Below are 26043 nucleotides of genomic sequence, written 5' to 3'. Positions count from 1 at the left end.
TCAATTAAGGACACCAATCCTTTCAGACTCAGCAAGGTCTCTTCAGAGGGTCTGAAGGCAGATCTGGTTCTGACTGGTTCGTCTTTGTTGCCTAGAATCAATTCCTTAGGGTGAGCTGCAGTGATTCTGCTCTTCTTCAGAGTTTGTGAGTTAGAGGGACCAGCTTCTTCCTCTGGTTCATCTTCCTCTGGCTCAACTTCCTCTGGAGCTTTGCCTTTGTCAGAAACATTAATGCTTAAATCTGCAAACTTTTCAACTAGCTTTGACTGGTCAGAGTCAAGCTTATCATCAAATCTAACATGAATAGATTCTTCAATAGTCTTAGCATCAGTATTATAAAATCTAAAACCTTTAGATCTATCAGAATAACCAAGTAATAGACACTTAGAAGACTTAGCATCAAATTTATGCAATCTATCCTTAGTATTGAGAACATAACAAACACAGCCAAAAGGATGAAAATAAGAAATGTTGGGTTTTATGTTCTTCCACAATTCATAAGGAGTCTTATTCAGAATTGGTCTCACAGAGATTCTGTTCTGAATGTAACATGCTGTATTTACTGCCTCTGCCCAAAAATGCTTAGCCATGCCAGTTTCTTGGAGCATGGTTCTAGCCATCTCCTGAAGAGTTCTGTTCTTCCTCTCAACAACACCATTTTGTTGAGGAGTTCTGGGACAAGAGAAATCATGTGCAATTCCATAGGAATCAAACAGACTCTCAAACTTGTCATTCTCAAACTCTCCACCATGGTCACTTCTGACACGCACAATCCTACAAGCCTTCTCGTTTTGCACTTGAGCAATGAAGGTAGAGAACACAGCATGAGACTCATCCTTGCGGGTTAGAAACTTTACCCATGTCCAGCGGCTATAGTCATCAACGATAACCATCCCATATCTCTTGCCACCTATAGACTCAGTTTTCACTGGTCCAAAAAGGTCGATATGCAGAAGTTCCAACGGCCTTGAGGTTGAGACAACATTCTTTGCCTTGAAAGGGACTTTTGTGAATTTGTCTTTCTGACATGCTTCACAAAGAGCGTCTGAAGCGAACTTCAGATTGGGTAAGCCCCTGACAAGGTTTAGCTTGCTCAGCTGAGAAATCTTTCTCATACTGGCATGCCCTAACCGTCTATGCCATACCCACTGCTCTTCATTAACAGACAGAAGGCACTTCACATTCTGAGCCTCCAACTCAGATAATCTGATCTTATAGATGTTGTTCTTCCTCTTGCTGTTAAATAGAACAGAGCCATCGATCTGACTTACAGCCCGGCAGGACTTTTGATTGAATATAACATCATAACCCTTGTCAGCTAATTGACTTATAGACAATAAGTTATGTGTTAAGCCGTCTACCAATAAAACATTATCAATGCATGGGCTACTATCTACACAAATAGTACCAGTACCAACAATTTTACCCTTTTCATTTCCTCCGAAGCCAACTTCGCCTCCAGGCTTAAGTTTCAGCTCTCGGAACATACGCTTTTCTCCCGTCATGTGACGCGAGCATCCACTGTCCAGATACCATGATTGGTGTTTCAGTGGAGCTATCAAGGATATCTGCAACATAGATAATCTTGTCCTTAGGTACCCACTTTCTGGGTCCTCTTTTGTTAGTTACCCCAGAGGTTCTGATCACCTTGGGTGTCTCAACATAATATTTTAAAGGAATATTTGCATGATATTTAGTCATAGAGAAAGATCCCTTTTTAAGAGGATGTTTAGCAACTTTAGCAGGTACAGGATCAGGCAATATGGTACAAGAGGGAACAAAGCATTCATACAAGGATTTAGCTTTAGACACAGAAGGCTCATTTCTAATTGGTTTAGAATAGCCAATGCCATGCATTCCATTTCTGCTTACGCCATAGATCATTGAAGCCCTTAAGCTTCTATCCACGCTTTTAGCTAGGAATCTTTGAAAAGACTTTTCATACTTAGATTCATTTCTACAATCAGAGGCATCACAGGCAACAATTTCTTCTAACTTAGCAATCTGGTTCTTAAGCACAGAGTTAGAATTTACCAAAGCATGATTTTCATTTTTCAAATCAGAAATAATTTTCTCATGTTCAGAAGGAGTCTTGGAGACAGCAGATAAGTTCTTTTTCAACTTTTTATGCTTAGACAATAAGGAGTTATACTTATCCATGATATCAGACAAAGCATGTTTCAGTTCAGAGGTAGAGAAAGAAGCAAATACCTCATTTTCATCGTCTGAGTTAGGATCTCCTTCTGATTCTGAGTCAGAGTCAACAACTTCCTTTGACTCTGCTCCTTTGTCTTTGACAATGGCCATGAGTCCTTGGACTTCACCATCAGAGTCAACATCCTCTGACTCTGATTCATCGAATGTCACCATCAGACTCTTCTTGGTCTTGAAGTGCTTCTTTGGCTTCTTGTCTTTCTTCAACTTTGGACAATCACTTTTGTAGTGCCCAGATTCTTTGCACTCAAAACATGTGACTTCCTTGATTGAAGACTTCTTCTGGCCTGAGGACTCATACTTTCCTTTTGCCTTTCCAGAGCCTTTGAACTTGCTCTGCCTGTGCTTCCAGATGCGGTTGAGTCTCTTGGAGATCAGAGTCAGCTCATCTTCATCAGAATCTTCTGATGCTTCTTCAGATTCTTCTTCTTCAGCTTGAAGAGCCTTTGACTTCTCAACCTTGGCCTTTTCAGATTTGGATTTCAAGGCTATGGACTTTTTCCTCAGATCTTGCATCTCTGAGCGCTTCAGCTCATGGCATTTCAAAATGCTGATGAGTTCTTCTAAACTCATATTCTCAACGTCTCTCGTGAGCTCTATTCAAAATGCTTGTTTTCTCATAACAAACTCATTTGTCCTCTTTGAAGGTATGAAAAACGGTAGAAGGGGGGGGGGGTTTGAATAACGTTTTCAGTACAAAACTTCCACCTTAAAGATTTTGACAAATCTTTCGAGAACTTAAGTGCTAAAGATAAGAGATAGAGAAGCACACAAGGATTTTATCCTGGTTCACTTGATAAATCACTCAAGCTACTCCAGTCCACCCGTTAAGGTGATTTCTTCCTTCTTAGAATGAAGGCAATCCACTAATCAGGTAAGAGTTACAACTGCACTTGAAACCTACAAGTGACTAACAATTACACTGACTTAGCTCACACTAAGATTCACTCTCTTAGTCTTCTCTAGGATCCGATCAACCTTGATCTCCTAAAGGAACTAAACAAACTGTTTATCAAAGAAATGTTTACAAGAGATTTGCTTCTAAAAAGCTAATAGTAAACTCAATGAATTTCAGATGAAAGAAAGCTTAGAATATTTTGAATATGTCTTGCGCGTATGTGTTACTTCTACACCGCTTCTTTCAATCTTCAGCCTCTATATATACTCCAAGGATTAGGGTTGAGCGTTGCATGGGAAATGCTACCGTTGGAGGGCAGTTCTGGAAAATCCAGCTTCTGCTGTGGCTGAGAACGTTAGGTAGGTCGTCAGGAAGGTACACTTGCTTTTGTACTTGGATAGCGACTTGACCTTTTAACCTAGGAGACTTCTGATCAGGGGAATACTTCATATTGGAACTTGTGAAGCCGGTTGATCAGAGTCAGAGGGAAAGCACAGATCCTCTGACCATTGTATCTTCTGATTCTGAACTCAGAGGGAAGAACATGGCCTTCAGAGTTTCTTGCTTCTGGACTTCAGAGTTTCCACTATTCAGCTTCTGGATCTTCAGAGTCTTCTACACCATCAGAACATCTGAACCTTCAGTGTTTCTTGGTTATCAGAACTTCTGGATCTTCAGAGCTTCTAGCGACTGAGTCCACATCAGAGTTTGTATAGCTTCAGAACTTCTGAAGCTTTTCCACTGTTCATACTGAACATGGTGAATGCGAAAGCGTTGCTTGGGTTACTCTTTATACACAGTGCTTCTGATTTGTGTGAGATTGAGTTGAGGTCAGAGCCTGTAAATAGCACACTCAGAAAAACACGTTAGAGTACCACAATTGTTCATATCAAAAGGTTAACTTGTAATCATCAAAACATAGAGTTGTACTACTCGATCAAAACTTGATCTTACACTCTTCTCCACTCGCACAATTGGAACCTGAAATTAAGAAAAACCAAACGATAATATTCGAAATTAGAAGCTCAAGTCATTGTAGACCCACTCACTTTTTAAAAAAATGAGAAAACATAAAAAAAAATGATAAAATAGAAGGGAAATGCAAAAAGTACATGGAAGAACATTCACCATTTGGAAGCTTGATCAAGCTTGAAGGGTAAATGATTGATCTACTTTAAACCAAATAAGAAGCAAAATAAAGGTAAGAAAACCACAAAAAATAGTATGGAGCAAAGGGGTATTTATACTCGTAGTTTAAGGTTTAAAGAAGATTGAAGGTCTAAAAAACTGAAGAAGATTGAAGGTCTCTTCAAATGTTCTAAAAAATTGAGCTTAGTGAATTCATTTTGGAATGCCAAAAGACAATGAGATTACTATGAAACTGACTTTTCTCCTGAAGTTGAAGAGTTGTCACAAAGTTATCAACGGTCAGGATTGAATCTTTGAAAAACTATGTGAATTTTTACTAAAATACCCATGCTGAAAATTAGGTTGTAGTGTAATGGATTATTGAATGACCAGTTTGCCCTCAAGGCGGCAGAAACTCTGCTTTTATATATAGTATAGTATAGTATAGTATAGTATAGTATAGTATAGTATAGTATAGTATAGTATAGTATAGTATAGTATAGTATAGTATAGATAGATAGATAGATAGATAGATAGATAGATAGATAGATAGATAGATAGATGTGAAACGATTTTCTCTTGATCTGAATCAAGCTTTGTTTATTTTACTGTGTGAAAACGAACTTGCATAATCACGTTCATAAAAAATATTTTCTCTTTTTTCACTGTAGATTAAATCAGCTATTATTTATTAGTCATCATTAAACCATCCCCTGATATATTTAGTAGAATTTGAGATTTGGTAAAGCAATATTTTTATTAGCTACTTAATTGTACGAATTTCAATTTATGCAACAAATGTTTCAATTTAAGACTTTTTGTCCACTTTACGCATCATTTCAGACTCTTATATTTCATTTGTTGTTTATTATATTTATCAATGTATTGATTAATGTATCAAATACAAAAAAACACTAGTTCATATAAATGTAAAATATCAAAGCCTATTTATTTTGTTTTTTTGAATTGTATCAAGATAAGATTGGGCCCAAACAATAAAGAAAACGATAGAACATTAACCTAAAATATTTAACATCCTTGTGAGTCATAGTCCATTATTTCTAGGGTTTCGTCTTCTCTCTTATATAAATCCTCTCCCACTTCGCTGCTGACTGACGGAAGGAGGTCGGATCTCGGTGATGGAGTCTGAGCGATCCGGTGGTGCTGAATTTGATTTTGGCTTCGCTTTCAATGACAGCCATTTCTCGGATAGGGTTCTCCGGATTGAGATCATACCTGATTCCTGCACGAGAAGACTCGAAGAGGTTTTGGACCTTACTGCATTTCCCGATGAACAAGTTTCTGCATTTCCCGATGAACAAGTTTTGAACGGGAATCAAATTCCTTCAGGTGCAGGTACAGTTGTTAGGGTTAAAACATTGTATATCAGTTCTGTTATCCTGGCTGCTAAAAGCCCTTTCTTCCACAAGCTTTTTTCTAATGGGATGAGGGAGTCGGAACAGGGACACATTACGCTCAGGATTAATGCATCTGAAGAAGATGCCCTCATGGAGCTACTCAGTTTTATATACACCAATAAATTGAATATTTCTGCACCACCTGCGGTTTTCCATGTGCTTATAGCTGCTGATAAATTTGTTGTTCCTTCATGCCTCAGATATTGTACTAATTGGTTATTGCGAAATTCGCCCATGACAACCGACTTTGCATTACTGTACCTGGAGCACCAGCTTCCCCACACGGATTCAATCCTCCAACCACTGTTTGATGCTGCAAAGCAGTATCTCCTTGATCGATACAAGGATTTAACAGAAGAGGTTATGGGCTTTCCTTTTTCTGGAATTGAGCTAGTCTTGGCTAGTGATCATCTCCAGGTTGATTCAGAAGATTTTGTATGTGACTTTGTATTACAATGGGCTAGACAACATTACACCAAACAGAACAAAGAGCAAAGAGCGCTCACTAGTTCTGGCTAGGCTTGCACATTTAATTCGCTTCCCTTATATGACATGCCAAAAACTTAAGGAGGTCTTAACATGTGATGAATTTAGACCGCTTGTAGTTGAAGCTCTAATTTTCAAGGCAAAGCCTCTACATCTCCAACGTCAACAGTCCCTAGCAGCAGTAGAGTTGAACCATTGTCGTTTTGTGGGGAGGGCATATAAGCATCGCCCTGTCAAGGTGGTAACACTTGAATGTGCCACCTTGTTGCAGCGTGTGGTGTACTGGGATCTGAAGAAGGAGGAGTGTGCCACTTTGTTTCCATCTGGCCGACTGTATTCTCAGGCATTCCATTTGAGCGGACAAGAGTTTTTTCTATCAGTCCAATGCAACATGGATGAACAGGAGGAGGGCTCTTTCCATTGCTTTGGGCTGTTCTTGGGAATGAAGGAAAATAGTTCAGTAAGCTTAGCTGTGGACTATGAATTTGCTGCAAGGTCCAAGCGCAAAGAGGAGTTTGTTAGGGAGTACAAAGACAATTATACATTTACTGGAGGGAAGGTTGTTGGTAAAAACTTGTTTGCTGCGATGCCATGGGATTACTTCATTACTGATGATAGTCTTTTTTTCATTAACGGTGTTCTCCATCTTAGAGCCGAGCTCACCATCAAATGTTGATGCCCTATTTCTGTCTATGAATTTTTTATTTTAGTTGGTAGCCTTTTAATTTCTTATTTCTGTTAAACTACTTATGTATCCTGTGTACAACTTTAATAATACTAAGGCACTATGCACTTGATTATATGCTAGTGTTATATTCAGGTTTTTATTTTGAAGGGGTTGATCTTTATTAATTTAGAAAGCATAGAAAGATTGCCTTTGGAATTTGGCAGTTTTAGGACTCATTTCTAGCCATGAATAGATTTACTACATATATGGACATATTCCTGTTTATGCTTGCTGATTTCGCAACCCTTCTCTTACCGTTGTAACCTTTATTCTTATTGATTAAGGATGCATTTGGGAGCGTTTGGTCAATTCTTACAATGTGAATTTATGTGAAGGTCTGTAGACATGAATCAGTCATAACGCATTCTGTAGAGCTAACCGTATCTGCTAAATTTGTGATTAATCATTATTTGTTTGAAGTCAAAACATTATTATCATGAGGTAACACAGATTGAGATTGTCATCAGTTATGGTGGTTAACTTCCATTTCTTGTGTTTTGCTTTGTAATTTTGGATCAGGATCTTCCATCTCCAATGATGTTCCAATTTCTCATCTCACTAATGAAATTTTCCAATTTCTCATCTCACTAATGAAATCTTGTCACATCAATTAAAACAAGGCACGAGTGTTTCACTTACAAATTTGCATGGTTGTTTTCAATTGTAATGTCAACATTTTATTGGTGGGGTAGAGGATGTGCACCAGTTTAGAGAAAGAAAGATTTCAAACTCTTACTATTTAGCATTTTCCTTATGTGTACCCTACCTGCACACACCCAAGCAAATATCCCTGGCACAATTCTCATTACACCCTGGACTCCCAGGCAAATCCTGCTTATGCATAGTTCCAGAAATGCATGATTTTATGACAAATTATATTTTCATCTTCAATCCTTATTAGTTGATCGTCTCTTTTAACTTTTCCTTGTACTATCTCACATTTTTTTTTTGATAATTGTCCTTATAACCTTTCTGAGTCCATAGAACTTGTAAGGTGGTAATAATGAAAAAGAACTTTATTTTTCTCTTCAACTTTGTAGTTCATGTCTTGATCCGAGACAGAAAAAAATAATTCAGATTTTGCGACTGAAACGCTGAAATTTACAATTTTCGCACTTTAAAGTACGTAAGTGCGTACCAAGACAAATTGAACCAACAAAAAAGACGATAATACAATACCAAGACAAATTGAACCAACAAAAAGTCCAAATAAAGCATCATTAAGATTGGTGCTAATTGTTGAATATCTATTAAGATTTAGTTTATTATTAGTCTTATCTCATAGAGATATAGTTAAGATTTGTTTATGTATTTTAGATTAGTATCTATTTAAATAGAGATGATATCTATTTAAATAGAGATAGGATTAGATAGATTTAGTTTCTCTTTATCTCTTTGTTAGTCTATATATATTGTAGTCAAGTCAAGTATTATCAATGAAATACAATAATTATTTATCAAATTCAAGTTGGTATCAGAGCGCAAGTTTCGATCCTACCGCTGTGAGGGGGCTCCTCCCCCGTGAGCCCCCTCATGGTGACTTTCCAAATCTTTCTGGATTTATTTTTCGTACTTTGCTTCCGCTTGTTAGTTCTAGCTGTTTTCTTACGGCCTCGTTTCTTTCTGATTATGGTCCCCTTTGTCTTGGAACCCTAGTAATGTTCAGCCACTATCAATGTCCTTCCACGCGCCGTCTTCTTCTCAGCGAGTGAGTTACACTCGCGCCACCCTCCAAGCATCCTTTCGCCGTCGCAATTGCACAGACAAGGTCGTCTACCCCTCCTGGTGCTGTTTCAGAGGTCCTTTTGCCCAGATCCAGAGTATTGTTTGTTGTTCTTGGATGCCTACTTCAGATTTTTCTATTTATGTGCATGTGTGGACTTACTTTATCGTTATGTGGTGGTAAAGCTTCAGAAGAGGTTTTTGTTGGAGCTTTCCTTTCTATTTCATCAACAGCAGTGGTATTGAAGTTTTGATGGAAAAGAACACTACTAATGCCCTTCATCTTGTGATTCTCCTATGATTTCTTCGTCAATTTCCTTCTTTGCCAATTCATATACTGAATTTTCAGTATAGAAATCACAAAAAGATCATTACATTTGTGGCGATCAAAATCAGTTTTTCATAAATTAATGTGTTCACAGTGATGAAGTGTTCGACCAACATCATTACAATTCTGGTTCATGACAAGGTTGAGATTTCCTTGATGCAACAGTTTGAGCAATTTCAGATTTCGCAGATTCACTCTCTTTTTTCTGCTGTGTGAAAGGGCAAAGTCTTTACCTACTTGTTGGGAGTAAGCAGTGAAGGGCAATTTCAAGTCTCTACAATTTCTGATTACCGCATTGACATTGTGTTTGGCAGCAGTAGCTTTTCTCCGCAAGTTAATTATATTTGTTGCAAGCTATGCATATGACATATATGCTCTAGCTTGAGGGGAAGATCTGGAAATATCTTAATTATATTTGTTACAAGCTATGCATATGACATATATGCTCTAGCTTGAGGGGAAGTGTTGGATATTGCTAAATATCCTAATAAAGACCACAATCAACACCTTCGACAATCGTTACCCTTTGTTGCTGGTTTGGTGGAGGTTGTATTGAAGAAGTGTTTGGTTGGATCTAATTGTATTGCGCTGCTACACTATTGATAGTCTTTGAATGTTGCATGTGATTGCAAGAATTGAAATTCTTCTCCTTGGCAATTGGCAATGGTAATTCGTTTGTTTGGTGAAGGGTTGCATTGTTTAGATCTCCGGTGTAAAGGATTTTATTGTTTGGCTCTGTTTTGAGGTGTTGTGCCGCCACCGTGGTGATCGTCCGGTCCAACTCTTCTAGTTTGGTTCGTGAGTCTGCTGTGTTTACTCATCTGCGATGTTTCTCGCTGTTTGAGATCTTAGTTTGCGTCTCATGGTTCGAGATGCTCTTATTACAATGATCTTGGCTGACTTTATGCAATTTGGTTTGGTTTGGTTTTGGAGGTGACAGTGTCACCTTCGTTTGTTTTGTCTCGATTGTTTGGTTTTCTGGTTTTAGGGCTTCAGCTGCAGGTTGCGCTGACCCTGTTTGGTTTTCTGGTTTTAGGGCTTCAGCTGCGAGTTGCGTTGGCCCACTCTCTAATGTTTGAGAGTTGTCTGTGTCAAAGTTGACACCATTGTTTGTCTTATAAGCCATCAATCGATTGACTTCAAGTATGTTTTATTTCTGTTTGGTTGTTGTTGGTGAGTTGTTGCTTCAGCTTTGTTTTGTTTTCGGGCGTATTGTTGCTGGTTTTTCGCCCTTGTTTGCTGGCTCAGCTACCCTACGACACTCCAGAAGAATTGGTTTTTGTCTTGCATCAATTTCAGCCATATCAAGTATGAGAAGTTGTCTTTATCGTGCCCATGGATTTAGCAGAAGTTCGAAAGATTATTCAATTTCAAGTATGAGAAGTTGTCTCTTGCCGCCATGGATTTACTAAAAGTTTGAAAGGTTATTCAATTCAGAGATTTGCCAAGCCCGTCATTAATAAGGGATATCTATTAAGATAATTTTCTTCTTGGGTTCGATTTGTTACAAGCTTAAAGCTAAGTAAGCTTTAGCTTGAGAGGGAGTGTTGAATATCTATTAAGATTTAGTTTATTATTAGTCTTATCTCATAGAGATATAGTTAAGATTTGTTTATGTATTTTAGATTAGTATCTATTTAAATAGAGATGATATCTATTTAAATAGAGATAGGATTAGATAGATTTAGTTTCTCTTTATCTCTTTGTTAGTCTATATATATTGTAGTCAAGTCAAGTATTATCAATGAAATACAATAATTATTTATCAAATTCAAGTCTAATAAAATTTAGGCAATGCACGACTTAAGAAAATTTACTCATCTATGATCTTTAGGCAATGCATTTTTCATGACAGACTGAGGAATTGTATTAGAAAGAACAAGTAAAACATAATACGAGGGAGGATAGCAGACTAAGTGCAAAAATAAATCAAATTCTTCTAATTACAAAGCCCTTTCACTAGCATATTTGCAAACAGGATGTGAGTAAACCATCCATAAAACAAGACTAATATATTGCAGAGCTAAGTGTCAAAAACTTCTGCAACACATTATCAACAAACACTAGCTCAACAAATAGTCAACAAAATTTGGTACACAGGTCAAGAGCTGAACCTGGACATACTGCAACGACTATTAACAGAGTTAGTGATTTCTGTTATTAGTTAGTTACTAGAATCTGTTGTAAATATTAGTTAGTAACTTAGCATTCAGTTTGTTACAACACACGTCACCAAGAAGAGAGCGTGCTTCATCTGTAATGGATCCGGCGAGGCTCTCCACGGCGAGCCTAGCAGTTTCTTCTTCAGCAACTCTTCTACGATTCCTTGGAGGAAAAACAAAGAAAATTTTCCTGCAAAAACAGATAAGAAGAATTAACTTAATAAAATCCTCCTCTTCCAATTGCCATATCCACTTATCAGGTCTATCTTCAACCAAACACACAGATCTTAACCGCCCCAAATGTCAGAATGTCATGCTTTTTCTTACGAGCAAAGGTTTCACGTCTTCAATTTATCTTGTCTAACAAAAACAGATGTATATTTTCTATTATGTATATTGATCATAATGTTGTTTTCTTAATTTTCAGTGAGGGAAAGAACTAAAGAAATTGTTCTCAATGATCTCTATTATCATTTACAAGGAGAGCTCGAAGGGAGGAAAATTGGTATGGGACCGTTCAAAGAATTATCTCAGTATCTTCTTGAAGCAAATTTTTTGGGAACCTATCAACGGCAGTTCAATGAAGATTTTTTTGCAAAGAACGTGTACTTGTTTGACCTTGTACAGTTGCGAGCGGATTTGAGATTAAATATGTGGGATTGTTCTGATTGGAGAACATCCAAGGAGATAGCAGAAACTATTCTGCGTTTCCTGCAGGATGCAAACTCAGTTATGTTGCTTTCAAGTTCAAAGCTTTCTGCACTAAAAGGACTTACAGCAGTGTTGGCCGTCTACCATGATGATGTAAGAGTTTAAAATTCTTAATTCCTTTTGTTGCATTTCCTATCTGAATAATAGAGTTAGAGAGTTGTAAGTTCTGAATGCTGCGATGTTCATGTGCTGGCTCAGCTGCTCAGAGCTGATTTCCCATGTCATGGATTGAGTCCTCCAGTTGGTTGATGCATGGATGATTCTTATTTGTAGAAAGGAAGATAATATCATAACATGAAGCATTAGTTATAAATTCTGAACATTTCTTCCTCATCTTATTAGGATTAAACTGTCTAGGGCTGATTAAAAACTTCTTTTGATAATAACTTTCTTCTATAGTAAAGGTTTGCCATAATAAATAGAAGTCATCAGCAGGATTCTTTGCTATATAATTTTGGTTGCTTGACTGCAAGTGTCAAATAGGATGTGCTATAAAGGGGTCTGTCTGTGATGGATTTAAGTTGATTCTTTTGGCTTTTGAGTAAGGTAACATGTCAAAAATTCAATAACTTGGAGGTGGTTTCTGTTGACAATAAAAGCAGATAGTGTGTAAAAAGTTCTGCCTGACAATTTATCCCAGTATGTTAAATGCAAAGGGGGAAGAAAATCTGACAATGGACATCAGAAACATTTTGGTTTAGCGAGAAAAGTTTTTTGAACATGTATTCCAGTTTTCTTTTACTTCTTGTTGTTTCTATTTTATAGATCAATTGAATTCTTGTTTGGCTTCATTATTCTTAAATGACTTTCTTCTTCATGCCATGCGAGTTGGCCTGTCTCTATTCAATATTCATTTTTCACAGGATCTTGCAGTCACTAGGGAGGGCAGCAACAGGAGAGCGGATGCCGGATGAACTCATGATCACTTGCATAGATATTACATCCCAATCTTTCCTTGCTACCATTGAGACATTATCATCTGCTCTAGATGCCTCTCAGGATATGCTAAATTTTCTTGCATGTCAGGTAGAATTACTCCTCTTGTTGGCAAGAGTCTGGGAAAGCCTATCCTTATCTGTATCCCAACTTGTTTTGAAATGTGCAACTTCAGGTCTTAAAATATTGAGTGAACTTAAATTGGTACCTTCTGAGGCTAGTTTGATCATGAAGCAATTACTCACACTGCTGCTTTTGGTACTTCAGTCCAACTCTTTCAGTTCACATTCAGGTGGGGCAACCAATAAGAGTTCTGGTTAGGATTTCTCAAAGGTCTCAAATGCAACCCTTGGCCTACTACCTATTCTTTGTAGCTGCATTGCGACTTCTGAGCATTGCATGCTGTCCCTGTCAGTCATGGACGTTATACTGAGAATCTTCTTGGTGCCCAGGACTTGGTTACCTGTCCTGCAGAATCATCTTCAATTGCAGTTTGTTATGCTAAAGCTCTAAGATAAAAAATCTGCAGCTCCGACAATAATGAAATTCTTCTTAACCCTTGCACGGGTTAGAGAAGGTGCTGATATGCTATATTCTTCTGGCTTCTTGTCATCTTTGAGAGTGCTGTTTTCCGAATCTGATGAAGCTTTCGCTAGAATTGGTAGTGAGAATCCTGGCAGCTCTTCAGAAAAGTTCGAGACACCTCAAGACATCTGGGGACTTGGATTAGCTGTGGTTACTGCTATGGTTCAATCCTTGGGAGACAGTTCTTCTGGCACTGCTATTGTGGACAGCATGATGCCTTACTTTTTCTCAGAGAAAGCTCATCTTATTTTTGATCCCTTAAATGCCCCAGACATCCCTTCTGATGATCATGACAAGAAAAGACCTCGTGCACAGAGGTCATGTATATCTTTTGCCATTCTTAAAGAAATAGAACATACTCTGATGCTCATGTGTGGGCTAGCAAAACATTGGAATTCATGGAATAAGGCAATAAAAAATGTGGATAGACAACTTCGAGAGAAGTACTGTATCCATCTTTTACACAAAATTCATTGTTATAGGAACTTAACCCAAGAAACACATAATTGGATCTCTAGCTGAGCTTATCTTCTTTTTGGTGCAGAATCAAGCTTCTGTCATTGTTGCTGAGCTCTGTCAAGCCAATAAACTGAGGGAATCCCCAGAAACACAGAATGTTTGCAAGTTACTGTTGCAAATACTTGAAATGGCCTTGTACTTGGAACTTTGTGTTCTACAAATTTGTGGCATAAGACCTGTATTAGGACGTGTGGAGGACTTTTCGAAGGGAGCCAAATCTTTATATAGTGGTAAGCTTAACCCTTTGGTAGCACCTGTAAATTTTATTTCCCTTTTTATTATTTTTCCATTTATTTAATATTTTTTCTAAACAAGTGTTCAATATATTTACTTGATTGATGTCTTGTGCAGCATTGGAGGGTCATGCTTTTCTAAAAGCATATAGTAAGTCTTTAAAGCAGATGATATCATGTATCTATCCAGGTTTTTTGCAAGCCGAGGGTTTGATTTAAGATTTGTTGTAAACAAAATAGAATATTGTTCATTGTACAGGATTTGCTAGTCCCATTTTTAGTCAGTTTTCTGACCTCGAATTGATAGATAAATGTGGATGTAGCAGTAAAGGGCTATCAAAGTAGATTCGTAGTTTTCTTGCCAGATTGCAAGTCATAGCCCAAAGGTTTGGTACATAATTTAATCATTTATTATCCTCTATTGGCATTAACGACCTTAAATTATAGCTAGAGTGTAGTTATGAATTTCCAAAAAGAACTATAATCTTGCATTTTTTATTCTGAAGAATTTAGAAAATTCAGTATATCACGGACTGGTTTCTCAAAATATTGGGCACTGGGGTTGTCATGGCAGGTATAGTCGTTGGCAGTGGATCATTTCAATTGTATAAAAATTTGAATGTGTCAAGTTAAATCTAACAATTGATTTTGATTTTTTTATTTCTTTAGTTATTAAACACAAAAATCTGTTAGATACTGAAACTTGACATGATCAATCAATTTATTTTACAATTAAGAGGACCTATTCTCTTAGTCGTTACTTGATGCTATGATTATCACTATATTCGATGACTTTCAGTACCGGCCAATATAAAATATCATATACAAAGGTGTAGTAAAGATTACTTTTTTGTAGAAGTAATTATGATCCTGATTGCTATTACAGTTTATGGTAAATTAAAATTGGATTGAACTCACATATCAGAACTCATTTTAAAAGCCTGTGAATCTGTGATGATCAAAGTGTTTTTACTTCTTACTTTTACCCCTATGATCTTATACTCTGGTGAAAATGTGAGACAAGCTTGAACTTCAAGTGATTCAACTACCTTCTCACTCCAATCACTAGATCCGGTTATTGTCTATTTGTCGTGACAATAGGTTCACTGAATGACAATTATTAACAGACTTTTTCGTTTTGTTTTAATAATTGTAGCAAAGGGGCCAAGATGGAAATCAATACTGTCCTGTGCCCACACCAAAAAATAATCACTTTAGTGTGTCATATTTTTCAGTGTGTTTAGAACCTCACATAATCACTTTAGATTGAAAGAGTGATTAAAAGAGGTTAAGCACGAATCCCTAAGTAAAGTGGAGTCCATTTTAGACAGGATATGTCCGGGTTGTCCCACTAGTTTTCTCAGCTTAATTCTCACGCAACGGATATAAATTAAAACAAAAAAAAAAAACTAAAACACAGTGAATTATAGAATGAAGCGGCGTCGTTTTTCTGTGCATGAAAAATATCCACATTATTATTCTAAAATACGGTCTGGCATAAAGACGAAAGCATCGGATCCGCTCCACTAACCCTAGTCAATTCCTAATTCAACCACAGTTACTTCAATTCCCTCACAACACGCCACGTGTCCTAATCTAACGGTCATTCTACAGTTATTCAGACACACGGTCCCTATAAATAGCGTTCATCGCCAATCTCAAAATTCAAACCCTAATCCAATTCATTTTCTTCTTCTTCTTCTTCTTCTTCACTGTAATCGATTCACTCTTTCTCTGCAACTATGTCAAACCCTAAGGTCTACTTCGACATGACCATCGGTGACCGCCCCGCCGGTCGCATCGTCATGGAGCTTTTCGCCGACGTAACCCCGCGCACCGCCGAGAATTTCCGCGCCCTCTGCACCGGCGAGAAGGGAACCGGCCGCAGCGGGAAGCCTCTCCACTACAAGGGATCGATCTTCCACCGTGTGATCCCGGAGTTCATGTGCCAGGGCGGTGATTTCACCAACGGGAACGGCACCGGCGGAGAGTCGATCTATGGATCCAAGTTCGCTGACGAGAATTTCGTGAAGAAGCACACCGGAGCTGGCATTCTGTCGATGGCGAACTCCGGTCCCGGGACTAATGGATCTCAGTTCTTCATCTGTACTGCTCAGACGTCGTGGCTGGATGGGAAGCATGTGGTGTTCGGGAAGGTGGTTGAGGGGCTGGATGTGGTGATGGAGATCGAGAAATTTGGATCGCGGAGTGGGTCGACCAAGAAGGAGGTGAAGATCGCCGACTGTGGTCAAATCTCTTAGATGATTTATTGACCTAACCAAACCGATCGCGCTATCTTCAATTATTGCTCTGAATATGAATCTGATGATCTTGTACTTTTTTGTGTTTTCAATTCGCTGTCGTTTTACAATTGTGATTTCCTCCAAGCTAGTAAAAATGATTACTAATGAGTATAAATGTCTATATATAATTGCAATTAATTAATACAGCCTATTAATACAAGGGAACTAAGCCCTCAAATGATTATATGGTGCTGCAGTAATCAAACATAAATGGATTGTACAAGTATGACTGTATAAGGTCATTTGGAATGCCCCACAATGGATTTAACAATTTTCCAATTTGATCGAATAACTTGCAATGGAAGTCCCCCATCAAATAGGCTTGGGGAGAGTGTCGAAAGTGGAAGATGAAGATGTGCCTCAAATAGTTTTTGGAGCATTGGAAGTAGGACCTTTGGTGGAATATATTTAGTTCCCAAGTATATGGATCAAAGCTTTCTTTAAACGGTTAATGTGTCCATCTTCACTAGCGAGTCCAAAACCACATCAATTGCATTTTGCAGCACACGATCATCCTCTCCTCTCAAGTCTCGACCATACTTTTTGTATCTTCATCTCTTGCATTATTTATTAAGACACGTTGATTTTTTTCTAATTTATAGTAACATATACAAATTGGAAGTATGATAACGTGTGTCATAAATCAATGTAGTACTATCATAAAATGGCAACAAAAATCTACAGATCGATTCTACTGTTTTCCATTCTTTCCATTCTACTCTTGTTCAGTCTAGGTGGTCCTAATTATAAACATCATCTCATCAAAAGCTTCCAAAAAGTGATGATTTTTTTTTTTTACATGACGGGTTAAAGACCCAAAAACGTTGATATTTAATAGCACTTTGATGCATCAAATAAGCTGAGCTCCATCTTGTATGACTCAACGCACTACTTTTCAAAGTCACCAAATCGCATAAAAGGTCGTGTAATAATAAAGTAATAAACTATCAATATTTTAAATTCATCTTCCATGACCCAAATAAGTGGAGTTTGCTAATTTACTAATTTGATTTTATGAAGAAGTGATAGGGATGAGTCTATTTTACTCAAAATCTTACAAAGACCAAAGTTCCCTCTCACCAAGTTCCACCAGGACCAATTTTTTGAAGAATCGACACCATTGAGTCTTGTTCAGTCTAGGTGGTCCTAATTTAACAAAAAAAAAATTATGAAGAAGTATTTTTTTTTACAAAATATTTATGAAAAAGTAAGTTTTTTTTTATCAAAAAAGTAAGTTAGTATAAAAAAAGTTAACGGTTAACACTTTTAGTTTTGTAAAATAAACTCAACATATTCTTGTTAAAGGCAACTAGGGATGGCAACGGAACCCGAACCCGTGGGTCCGCCCGAACCCAAACCCGATATGATTAGGTTTGGGTTTGGGTTTGGTATTGGTGAAACTCGCACCCGAACCCGAACATTATATATAAAATTGCAAAATGACTCTTACATATCAGGTTAACAACTTAATTTGTTAACAATTTGATCAAATTTGAACATTAAGGTATCATATTTTTTGACAAAAAAAGATATAAAATGTTTTTTCACAACAAAATAATACAAGTTGCATTTTATTTTGCAAAAAAATTTATACATTAATTTAGGTTATGACGTGAATTTGAGGGTTACAACGGGTTTGGGTAAACCCAAAACCTGACGGGTTTGAGTTTGGGTTTGGGTTTATATGAGAGTTTGAGTTTGGGTTTGGGATTGGTAAAACCCGAGCCCGACCAGACTCGTTGCCATCCCTAAAGGCAACTTAAATTCAAGGTTATTCCTGTAATTTCATTTTTAAAGTTTCAAATAAAATTCCAATGCGTGTTTTCATTGGCGTTGGGAAGAGCTATCATAGTAAACGATGATGGGTAGAACCTCATGGTACTTCTTCTAGATGAACATGGGGTTATGCTTTTTTTTTTTTTTGTCAATAATGGATTTCATTGATAAAAAAGGCAAGAAGCCCAATACACGGCCTGCTAAAAGTGAGGGGCCCAACATACAACAGGGGAAAAGGCTGATGATGATCAGCACCAGAGGAATAACCTTGTTAGGAGTAAATTTGTGATAACCCCACATTTCATCGAGAATTGATCATCGATATATTAATCCTCGTCGACATTCATTTGGCCCACATGAACCCCCAAAAAAGTGATTCCAAAATACAAAATTTTTAAATTAAAAAAAAAAACGAAAAATACACAGTGAATTAAAGCACGAAGCGGCGTCGTTTGTTTGTGCATGAAAAGTCCACACCCATAAGCATATCCGCCTCCTTCGATCCGCTCCACTAACCCTAGTTAATTCCTAACTCAACCATAGTTACATCACTCCATCACAACACACCACGTGTCCTGATCCAACGGTGAATTCACAACGTCTTCAGATGCACGCGCCACTATAAATAACCTTCGTCCTCACGTTCATTCGCCAAACCCTAATCCCTTTTCACTCTTCATCACTCTCTCTGCATCCATGGCAAACCCTAAGGTTTTCTTCGACATGACCATCGGTGGCCAACCAGCCGGCCGCATCGTCATGGAGCTTTTCGCTGATGTGACCCCCCGCACCGCCGAGAATTTCCGCGCTCTCTGCACCGGCGAGAAGGGAGTCGGCCGCAGCGGCAAGCCACTCCACTACAAGGGATCTTCCTTCCACCGTGTGATCCCTAACTTCATGTGCCAGGGAGGTGATTTCACCGCCGGGAACGGCACCGGAGGCGAGTCGATCTACGGCGCGAAGTTCGCTGACGAGAATTTCGTCAAGAAGCACACCGGCCCCGGCATTCTCTCCATGGCGAACGCTGGTCCCGGAACCAACGGATCTCAGTTCTTCATCTGCACTGCCAAGACCGAGTGGCTCGATGGGAAGCACGTGGTGTTCGGACAGGTTGTTGAGGGGCTGGATGTGGTGAAGAATATCGAGAAGGTTGGATCTAGCTCCGGCAAGTGCTCCAGGCCGGTGGTGGTTGCCGACTGCGGTCAACTCTAGACGATGTTGACTCTGTTCCTATGGTGGTGGCTCTGATCTAGACTATTTTGTGTTTTGAATTTCGGTGTCGTTTTATGTTTTATCGTTGTGCGTTTTAGGGTTTTTTGTGATGCTGCTCGCTCTTGATCGATCGTATCCAACCCTTTGGTATTTTGTACTTTGTCGTTCGTAGGGTATGAGTCATGTGATGAGATAAACTTTAAAATGATGAGCTACCTTTTAATAAATTAGGATTATTATTCACCTTATTATATCTTTGATCTATGTTTACTTTTGTCGTTTTGCTTGTGAACGCTTAAAATATGCATGCTTGATTTTGCGATTAGTGTGATGTCATGTATTTTAATGCATTGGAATTCGATCCATGATATTGAAAATTCGAAATACTAGTTAGGTTTTTTGATTATATGTATTGAATTATATGTATTGAATTGGGATGTTTTCAACTCTAGTGCGCATTAGCATCATATTCTTCCGAATAAAATTCATCACTTTATGTGATTGGATTGATTGGTAGCGTTTGATCACGTAAATGATGAATTTTATTCTGAAGAAGAATATGATGCTAATTACCTTGTTTTCTTATTCAACTATTATTGTTTTTGCGCATTTAATTTGTCCTTAATCAAAGTTATTCTGAATTGTGATGTGTTGATGAACGCTAATTGCTCTGTTATCGTCATGAGTTTATGTTACTAGTGAGTAGTGATGTTACACGTGCTGATATGTGGCTGTGTGATCGTGTCTTGTGAATATGTGATGGAGGAGTAAGGAGAGTAGAAAATATCTGGTGGCATAAGCAAATATCATCCACAATAATGATGTCGTGACCTACCACCGCACTTTTTCTAGCACGAGTTTTGAGTGATCATTATATTAATATTTGTTTATTTATTTTTTTGGTCGATGATGGCGATGCTCAATGCTTCAAGTTGGAGGCACCGATGCATTGGTCTACTTGTTGTGTACATTATCATGGTTGGATATACGGTACTGTCAAAACCCAGTAATAGAAAAGTTATAAAAAAAATTAAGAATGAGATGAAATTAAATGTGAGTTTGAATATTTTAAAACCTCAAATCAACATCTTACTTGTGATATTCATGCTTGAGTTAGGTAAACGATATATTTCAAAGACTTTGGAGAAGACCATGTTTTTTTTTGTTACAATTGGAAGACTACACAGCTAAGTCATGGCCAAGAAGGGGTATAATATTGAAAGGTAGGAACTTTCAAAGAAGAGTGTCATCTTTTGATGGAGTTGGATTCCAAACTGGCCTTGGAGTTGATCACTGTTAAGTGCCCTATTTCTCATCCATGTACTGATTTGGTTCAAGCTATATTTATTATTGCTGCTTTCGATTGTGATGTGCGGTTCCATCTTGTGTTTAGGGAAGCTAATAACTGTGCAGATCACCTTGCTGGTCTTGGTCACAAGCTGTATAGGATGAGTTTTAATGATAAATATGTTCCATACTCTTTGTTCTCCCTGATCATATATAATGTTAATGGGGTCTTGCACGCTAGACTTGTTTAGTTTTCGCTATTTGGGCGTTAGTCTCGCATGTTATAAAAGAAAAGAAGAGGAGTGTAACCTCTAAATGCGTGTTTAGGCAAAGCACATGTGATCTTTTTGCAGTCTCTCACGATATGAGACATTGAAACAGTCAAGTTTCGGTCCAATAGAGTCCTGAATCACATCTCGCAACCAATAAGTGACAATATCATATTTATTTGGTAGAATATGGATAACCTCCAGACGATTAGAATCACAAACCTCTCACTCAGGACATAACTCAAGTTCAAGAAATGTCATAAACCAACATCTCCATTACTGAAACCACAAGAATAGCTTAAGGCCCAACACCCGTCTTGATCACATAGGATACCTCCCCTACGTTGCACACTAGCAACCCAACAGCCATCCACATTCAGACGAACCACACCTTAACTTTGTGATCCTCGGTACAACCAAGGCAACACTAGCTGGTCTTTCCCAACACCTAAACTCCTGATCATATATCAACACCACTCATAAAACTTAACTAATAGGCCTAATATAAGTATCAAGATGTTATTGTTGTACCGTTTTCAAGTCCATCAAAGATTTGCGATGACAAGAATATACTTCTGTTTTTTGCAATTGAGCACGAAACCAATCATGAAAAGAGGTGTCATCAGGAATAACGGTGAGCAATGTCTGAAAATGATTTCACACACACTGGCAAAAGAGGTGATCAAAATCTTGTGTAGAAGCAGGACACCTTGTCATTGTTCCAAGATTAAAGCATACATGTAGCAGCTAATGGAGAGAAACAAGTTAAGAAATACTTAATATTTAGATTTAGATAAAAGCACAATTTAGTATTTAAATAATAAAACCCTATTATATGTATATAAGTGACCCTTGTCACGCTTTGCATTTCTTATATTCCAATTTGTCCGATGAGCGTTGCCGAAAAAATAGGCTGAGGCTGAGTTTGGTTCTCCTCTGAAACCCTAAAATCGCCGATCCAAAGAGAACGATGGAACTGACATGGTTGAGTGCCATTTTGGTTGGTGCTGCTTTTGGTTACTTCATTGGTTCTCAGTATCCCCATCGTTTTCTCTTCCCACATAGAAGATCATTGTCTTCCAAAGACAAAGAACCTTCACTTCTCAACGATGACAGTAACAGTAGTAGCAAGAACAAGAAGAAGAAGAACAGTAGTAACTCCAAACTCAAAGACCCACTTGAGGTTGAACAGCTCGCTGACATTCTCGATGATTTCAAGATGGTAATCCACTAATTCCTTCTTTTTCCACCAATTCTCAACCTCAATTTTACTGGGTTGCTATCTAAATCGTTTCTTTTTGCCTGCAGATACTTGTTGTTAGAAATGATCTCAAAATGGGTAAAGGAAAGATTGCTGCTCAATGCAGGTAATGCCTCCTTCCAAATGTATTATTGTTTGTTTATGTGTTGATGCAAATGCAAACTTGATTTCATATATATTGAGTTAGCAACCGGAGAATGAAAGCGAGAATTTGACATGCTAAGTTTAACTTGGATAATTGGATTGTAGATTTGAGAAGTAGGATTATGCCATTGGATTGTGGTGTTCAATGGAAATTCAAACACACATTGAGACATTAGGCCAACTAAAATCCTTTAATTTGATTGGTTTGTAAAAAGCATACTAGCATTGATACTGATAACAGATTTTATTGTGTTTTTTTATTTATTATCTTTATTTCATCCATAAAAACCTGATCAGTGACTCTAATTTAGTACTCTGTCTCTGTGCTTTTATAGTCATGCAACATTGGGTCTCTATAAAAAGCTCCTTCATCGTGCCCCAAAGGCTTTGAACAGGTACTGCTACAACCTTGGTTGTGCCTGCAGGTTGCCTTGAATTGTATCTAACTTTGTTCAATGTTAATGTGCAGGTGGGAGATGTCTGCACAGCCGAAGGTTGTTGTCAAAATTGAAAGTGAAGAAGATATGCTGGCTTTGCAGGTAAGTATTGTTCAGGGCAATTTTGTGCTACATTAGCTAAGTTCTTGTGGATTGTATTTAAGATCTGTGTTGGATACTTGCTTGCTTTAGAGGACGACTATGAGAGAAAAATCTAGCGTTTGTAGAGCAATGTAAGGCAGGAAAGTTTGGGCTTTACTGTGAAATATTGTCTGCGAACATGAAACTTGAAAATGTGTTTTAATACTTAGTGGAAGCTGCAACTGTATACTGCTTTAAAGCTGTTTTAAAAGAAATGTTTTGGCTAATTATCATTGAATCATATGGAAAAGGCAAAGGAAGTCAATATCTGTGTTGCATTTTTAGTTATGTGTAATTTAGGCTGTACAAGTTGATTATGCAGGATTAGTAAATGGGGGATTCATACTACACAAAACTTTCATAAGTGAAAACTCTAAATAAAAAAATATCCCGTGTATTTATTTGGCTGGAGAGCTTATTTGAACGACATAATTTGATTTATTTTTAGACTGGACTAGAATGTAGATTGTATGGGAAATACCAAAAAGTTATTTGGATTTGTAGAAATGATAGTGTATTTTGGCATATAAACAATGGCTAGGGAGTGGGGATAGTGTAATTTGGATCTCGAAGAAAATGAGGCATTTTGTATTACTTTAACTTCATTCTAATAACAATTGGACTCTATCTGCTTTTCTTAATTTTGTAATTCAAATATTTCTTCCATTATTCATAAATGGAAACTTGTTTGGAAGATATAACAATCTTTGTTAGAAAAGTGTAGTAATGGATGTAAATTATTTGCTCCTCTAGTTTAACAAAAAAGAATAGCATATAGAAGGTTTATTATGTTATCAACCAAACATATTGTCAGTTTGAAGTAGTTTGGACTATTTTGTTTTGTCTACTATTTGGCAGTATCTTTGTTAACAAGTTAGTTATTCTGGTCTGCATTATCCTTGACTTCCATTATTTGCTTCTATTTCTCCAAAATTTGATCCTCCTTGCCCCAAATGCCATTGCTACATGTTTTTATTATCTTTTCTCTTAGAATTTTTTTAGATACATGGTGTTCTATCTGAAGGTAACTTTTCCCAAAATTTGATTAATGTTTTAGGAAAGGGCTAAATCTCTGAAGTTACCCACCCATATCACAATCGATGCTGGGAGAACACAGATTGCACCGAGTGAGTGTTTTGAACTTGTTGCTGATTGATTTTTATCATCTGCCACATGTTTAGACTTTTTAGCAGTGTTTGTGCTAGTTTAGTGCATTTCTAGTGTGTCTTACACTTGATGCCAATTGTCAGGTATAATAATCATCTAGATATTGATTAAATCATGTCTGCAGAAGCCATGTAGAGGGAATTGAAACTAGAGATAGTTTTCCAGCTTCCACCTAAAATGGAATGGTCATTCCATAATCCTAATTTTATATATTGAAGCTTAATCTGTGCTTGAAAATGCCAATTATTGTTTGCATTCTGAATTTTGTACTGTGTAACTCTATCTATCCCATGTGAGAAAATGGTTTGGTTTCCATGTTAGACAGTAGTTAGAATGAGTAAACTGGCTTTTCTTTTGATATTAGTTACATATTATAGTTGTTGTATCCATAATATAAATACCTGTTATATAAGTGTTTGTATACATTTACTACTTATTAATTTATTTTTTATTCTTTTCCAGATTCCAGAACAGTGATGGCAATTCTCGGTAATGCTCTCCTCTAATGAACATAATTTCCTTTTGTCATGCCAATTTAGCATTTCCTCTTATTCTTACAGCTAGGAGTAGTTTGATTTAATCTGATTACGATGTGCAGGACCTGTTGAAGTTGTGGATGAGGTAACAGGTGGACTGAAACTATTATAGCTTTCTGTCCAGTCAAGATGTTCAATTATTACCACATCGAACGTTTGAGACCGAACTGCATCAGAGCTCCTCAGTGAAGATTTGCAATTAACCTTTAGTTGAAGGTAATGATGATGATGATGAAAACTTTTTCTTTGGAGATCCTTCCTGACAAAAACTGGAATCCTGAATCTGGTAGAAATTCTTACACAGAATGGTGTAGAATGGTGTAATTCATTAAATGTGAGTCTGGTTTGTTGTCCAAAATTTATATATTCATGGCGGTACAAATGATTGATTTGGCTATAATTTGGATTTTATTTTCTGGCCATCAATAATGAAAATTGGATATGCCATTTGGATTAAAGAAAATATGCAGAAAATCAATGAAACACTTCATCCGGTTTTGAAGAGCTTATTTTTAATTTGACATCACTTATGCAAGAAGTAGTTCATGTAGTAGTTTGAGAGAGCTTACATAAATAGCTTATGATATGCCTATAAGTTGTTGAGTTTATTCTCATAAGCTACACAGATTAGTTCATGACTAAGCACTTATACTTATCACTAACTTGTTTTGAGCTGATTTCAATAAGCTTATCTCAGTAAGCACCTGAGGCAATAAGCGCAATTGACCTATTTACCTTAGCACCCTTGTGATAGTGGATGCTTGAGTGCCTGCATTATGCTTGTTAATGTGGGTTTAATTGCACGTTCAATATTTTTATTACAGTTAATTTGTGATTTTTCTGTTCTAAGAATTTCTCGTGAGTTTGGTTTCTTAATTTTTTAGACATCACAATTTAATCTTGTCCGTGACTTCCTGCTACTTACAATTCTAGTTTTTTACTCAACTTTTTCACAAATTCAATCCAATAAATAATTTTGAATTTCATTTCACGTAAAACTTCCTATGCCCATAAAAAAAAATGTAAAACTTCCTAATTAAAATTCACTTTAAAGTTAAAATCCTACAAAAAGAACTAAGTTCCTAAGGATTCGTTGTCTGTTCCTTGGTTGCTGTTTGCTTTGTTGGTAGTTTTCCGGTGTATCAAAAAGATAAAATTTATACACAATTCGATACCTTGCTAATTTCTTTTTTTTTTTTGTTAAGTAATTACCTTATTTTTTAAAATGACCATTCTCATAAAATTATCAACGCTGTAAGATGATATGAAGCCTGTGATTTCATTATAGAATTGTGAGGTCAATTAGCCATTTCCCATCGAAGATAAATCGCAAAACTATTTCCAATGTTTGACTTCCTCGCTATGGTAATTAGGAAAGGTTTCGAGTTATAATCTCTCTAATGCGTCCACATTCCGCATGCATTTTTTGTGTGCTATTCCTAT

At 37.2% G+C, this 26043-nt stretch overlaps 4 protein-coding genes and 1 pseudogene across 4 annotated transcripts; all 5 read left to right on the top strand.

The window, feature by feature from the left end:
- The first annotated feature begins 5379 nt into the window (after positions 1-5379).
- Positions 5380-6820, top strand: LOC130745073 (BTB/POZ domain-containing protein POB1-like; annotated as a pseudogene).
- A 4360-nt stretch (positions 6821-11180) lies between these two features.
- LOC130745072 (uncharacterized) lies at positions 11181-11899 on the top strand. The gene is made up of 2 exons (XM_057597218.1): positions 11181-11418; positions 11511-11899. The coding sequence occupies exons 1-2, from the start codon at positions 11181-11183 to the stop codon at positions 11897-11899; spliced, it is 627 nt and encodes a 208-aa protein (XP_057453201.1).
- A 3823-nt stretch (positions 11900-15722) lies between these two features.
- LOC130747707 (peptidyl-prolyl cis-trans isomerase-like) lies at positions 15723-16485 on the top strand. The gene has a single exon (XM_057600723.1). It carries the CDS (start codon positions 15810-15812, stop codon positions 16326-16328), a length of 519 nt encoding a protein of 172 aa, XP_057456706.1. The 5' UTR covers positions 15723-15809; the 3' UTR covers positions 16329-16485.
- A 2302-nt stretch (positions 16486-18787) lies between these two features.
- On the top strand, positions 18788-19609 carry LOC130747706 (peptidyl-prolyl cis-trans isomerase 1). Its single transcript, XM_057600722.1, has one exon. The coding sequence runs from the start codon at positions 18843-18845 to the stop codon at positions 19356-19358; it is 516 nt and encodes a 171-aa protein (XP_057456705.1). The 5' UTR covers positions 18788-18842; the 3' UTR covers positions 19359-19609.
- Positions 19610-21727: 2118 nt separating this feature from the next.
- Positions 21728-25123, top strand: LOC130747705 (uncharacterized). The gene is made up of 7 exons (XM_057600721.1): positions 21728-22136; positions 22223-22281; positions 22655-22714; positions 22789-22858; positions 23955-24024; positions 24527-24553; positions 24663-25123. Exons 1-7 carry the CDS (start codon positions 21885-21887, stop codon positions 24710-24712), a joined length of 588 nt encoding a protein of 195 aa, XP_057456704.1. The 5' UTR covers positions 21728-21884; the 3' UTR covers positions 24713-25123.
- Positions 25124-26043: the final 920 nt, after the last annotated feature.

This window comes from Lotus japonicus, chromosome 3 (assembly GCF_012489685.1).
Source record: "Lotus japonicus ecotype B-129 chromosome 3, LjGifu_v1.2".
NCBI lineage: Eukaryota > Viridiplantae > Streptophyta > Magnoliopsida > Fabales > Fabaceae > Lotus > Lotus japonicus.
Note: the sequence above shows the minus strand (reverse complement) of the source record. Positions and strands in the feature narration are given on the sequence as shown.

Bases quoted from the DNA above. Each gene is read 5' to 3' on its own strand.
- LOC130745072 (XM_057597218.1), top strand. From the start codon at position 11,181: ATGGATCCGGCGAGGCTCTCCACGGCGAGCCTAGCAGTTTCTTCTTCA. The intron at 11,419-11,510 runs GTTTCACGTCTT...CTTAATTTTCAG, and splicing joins GCTTTTTCTTACGAGCAAAG to TGAGGGAAAGAACTAAAGAA.
- LOC130747707 (XM_057600723.1), top strand. From the start codon at position 15,810: ATGTCAAACCCTAAGGTCTACTTCGACATGACCATCGGTGACCGCCCC.
- LOC130747706 (XM_057600722.1), top strand. From the start codon at position 18,843: ATGGCAAACCCTAAGGTTTTCTTCGACATGACCATCGGTGGCCAACCA.
- LOC130747705 (XM_057600721.1), top strand. From the start codon at position 21,885: ATGGAACTGACATGGTTGAGTGCCATTTTGGTTGGTGCTGCTTTTGGT. The intron at 22,137-22,222 runs GTAATCCACTAA...TTTTGCCTGCAG, and splicing joins TTCTCGATGATTTCAAGATG to ATACTTGTTGTTAGAAATGA. The intron at 22,715-22,788 runs GTACTGCTACAA...GTTAATGTGCAG, and splicing joins GCCCCAAAGGCTTTGAACAG to GTGGGAGATGTCTGCACAGC.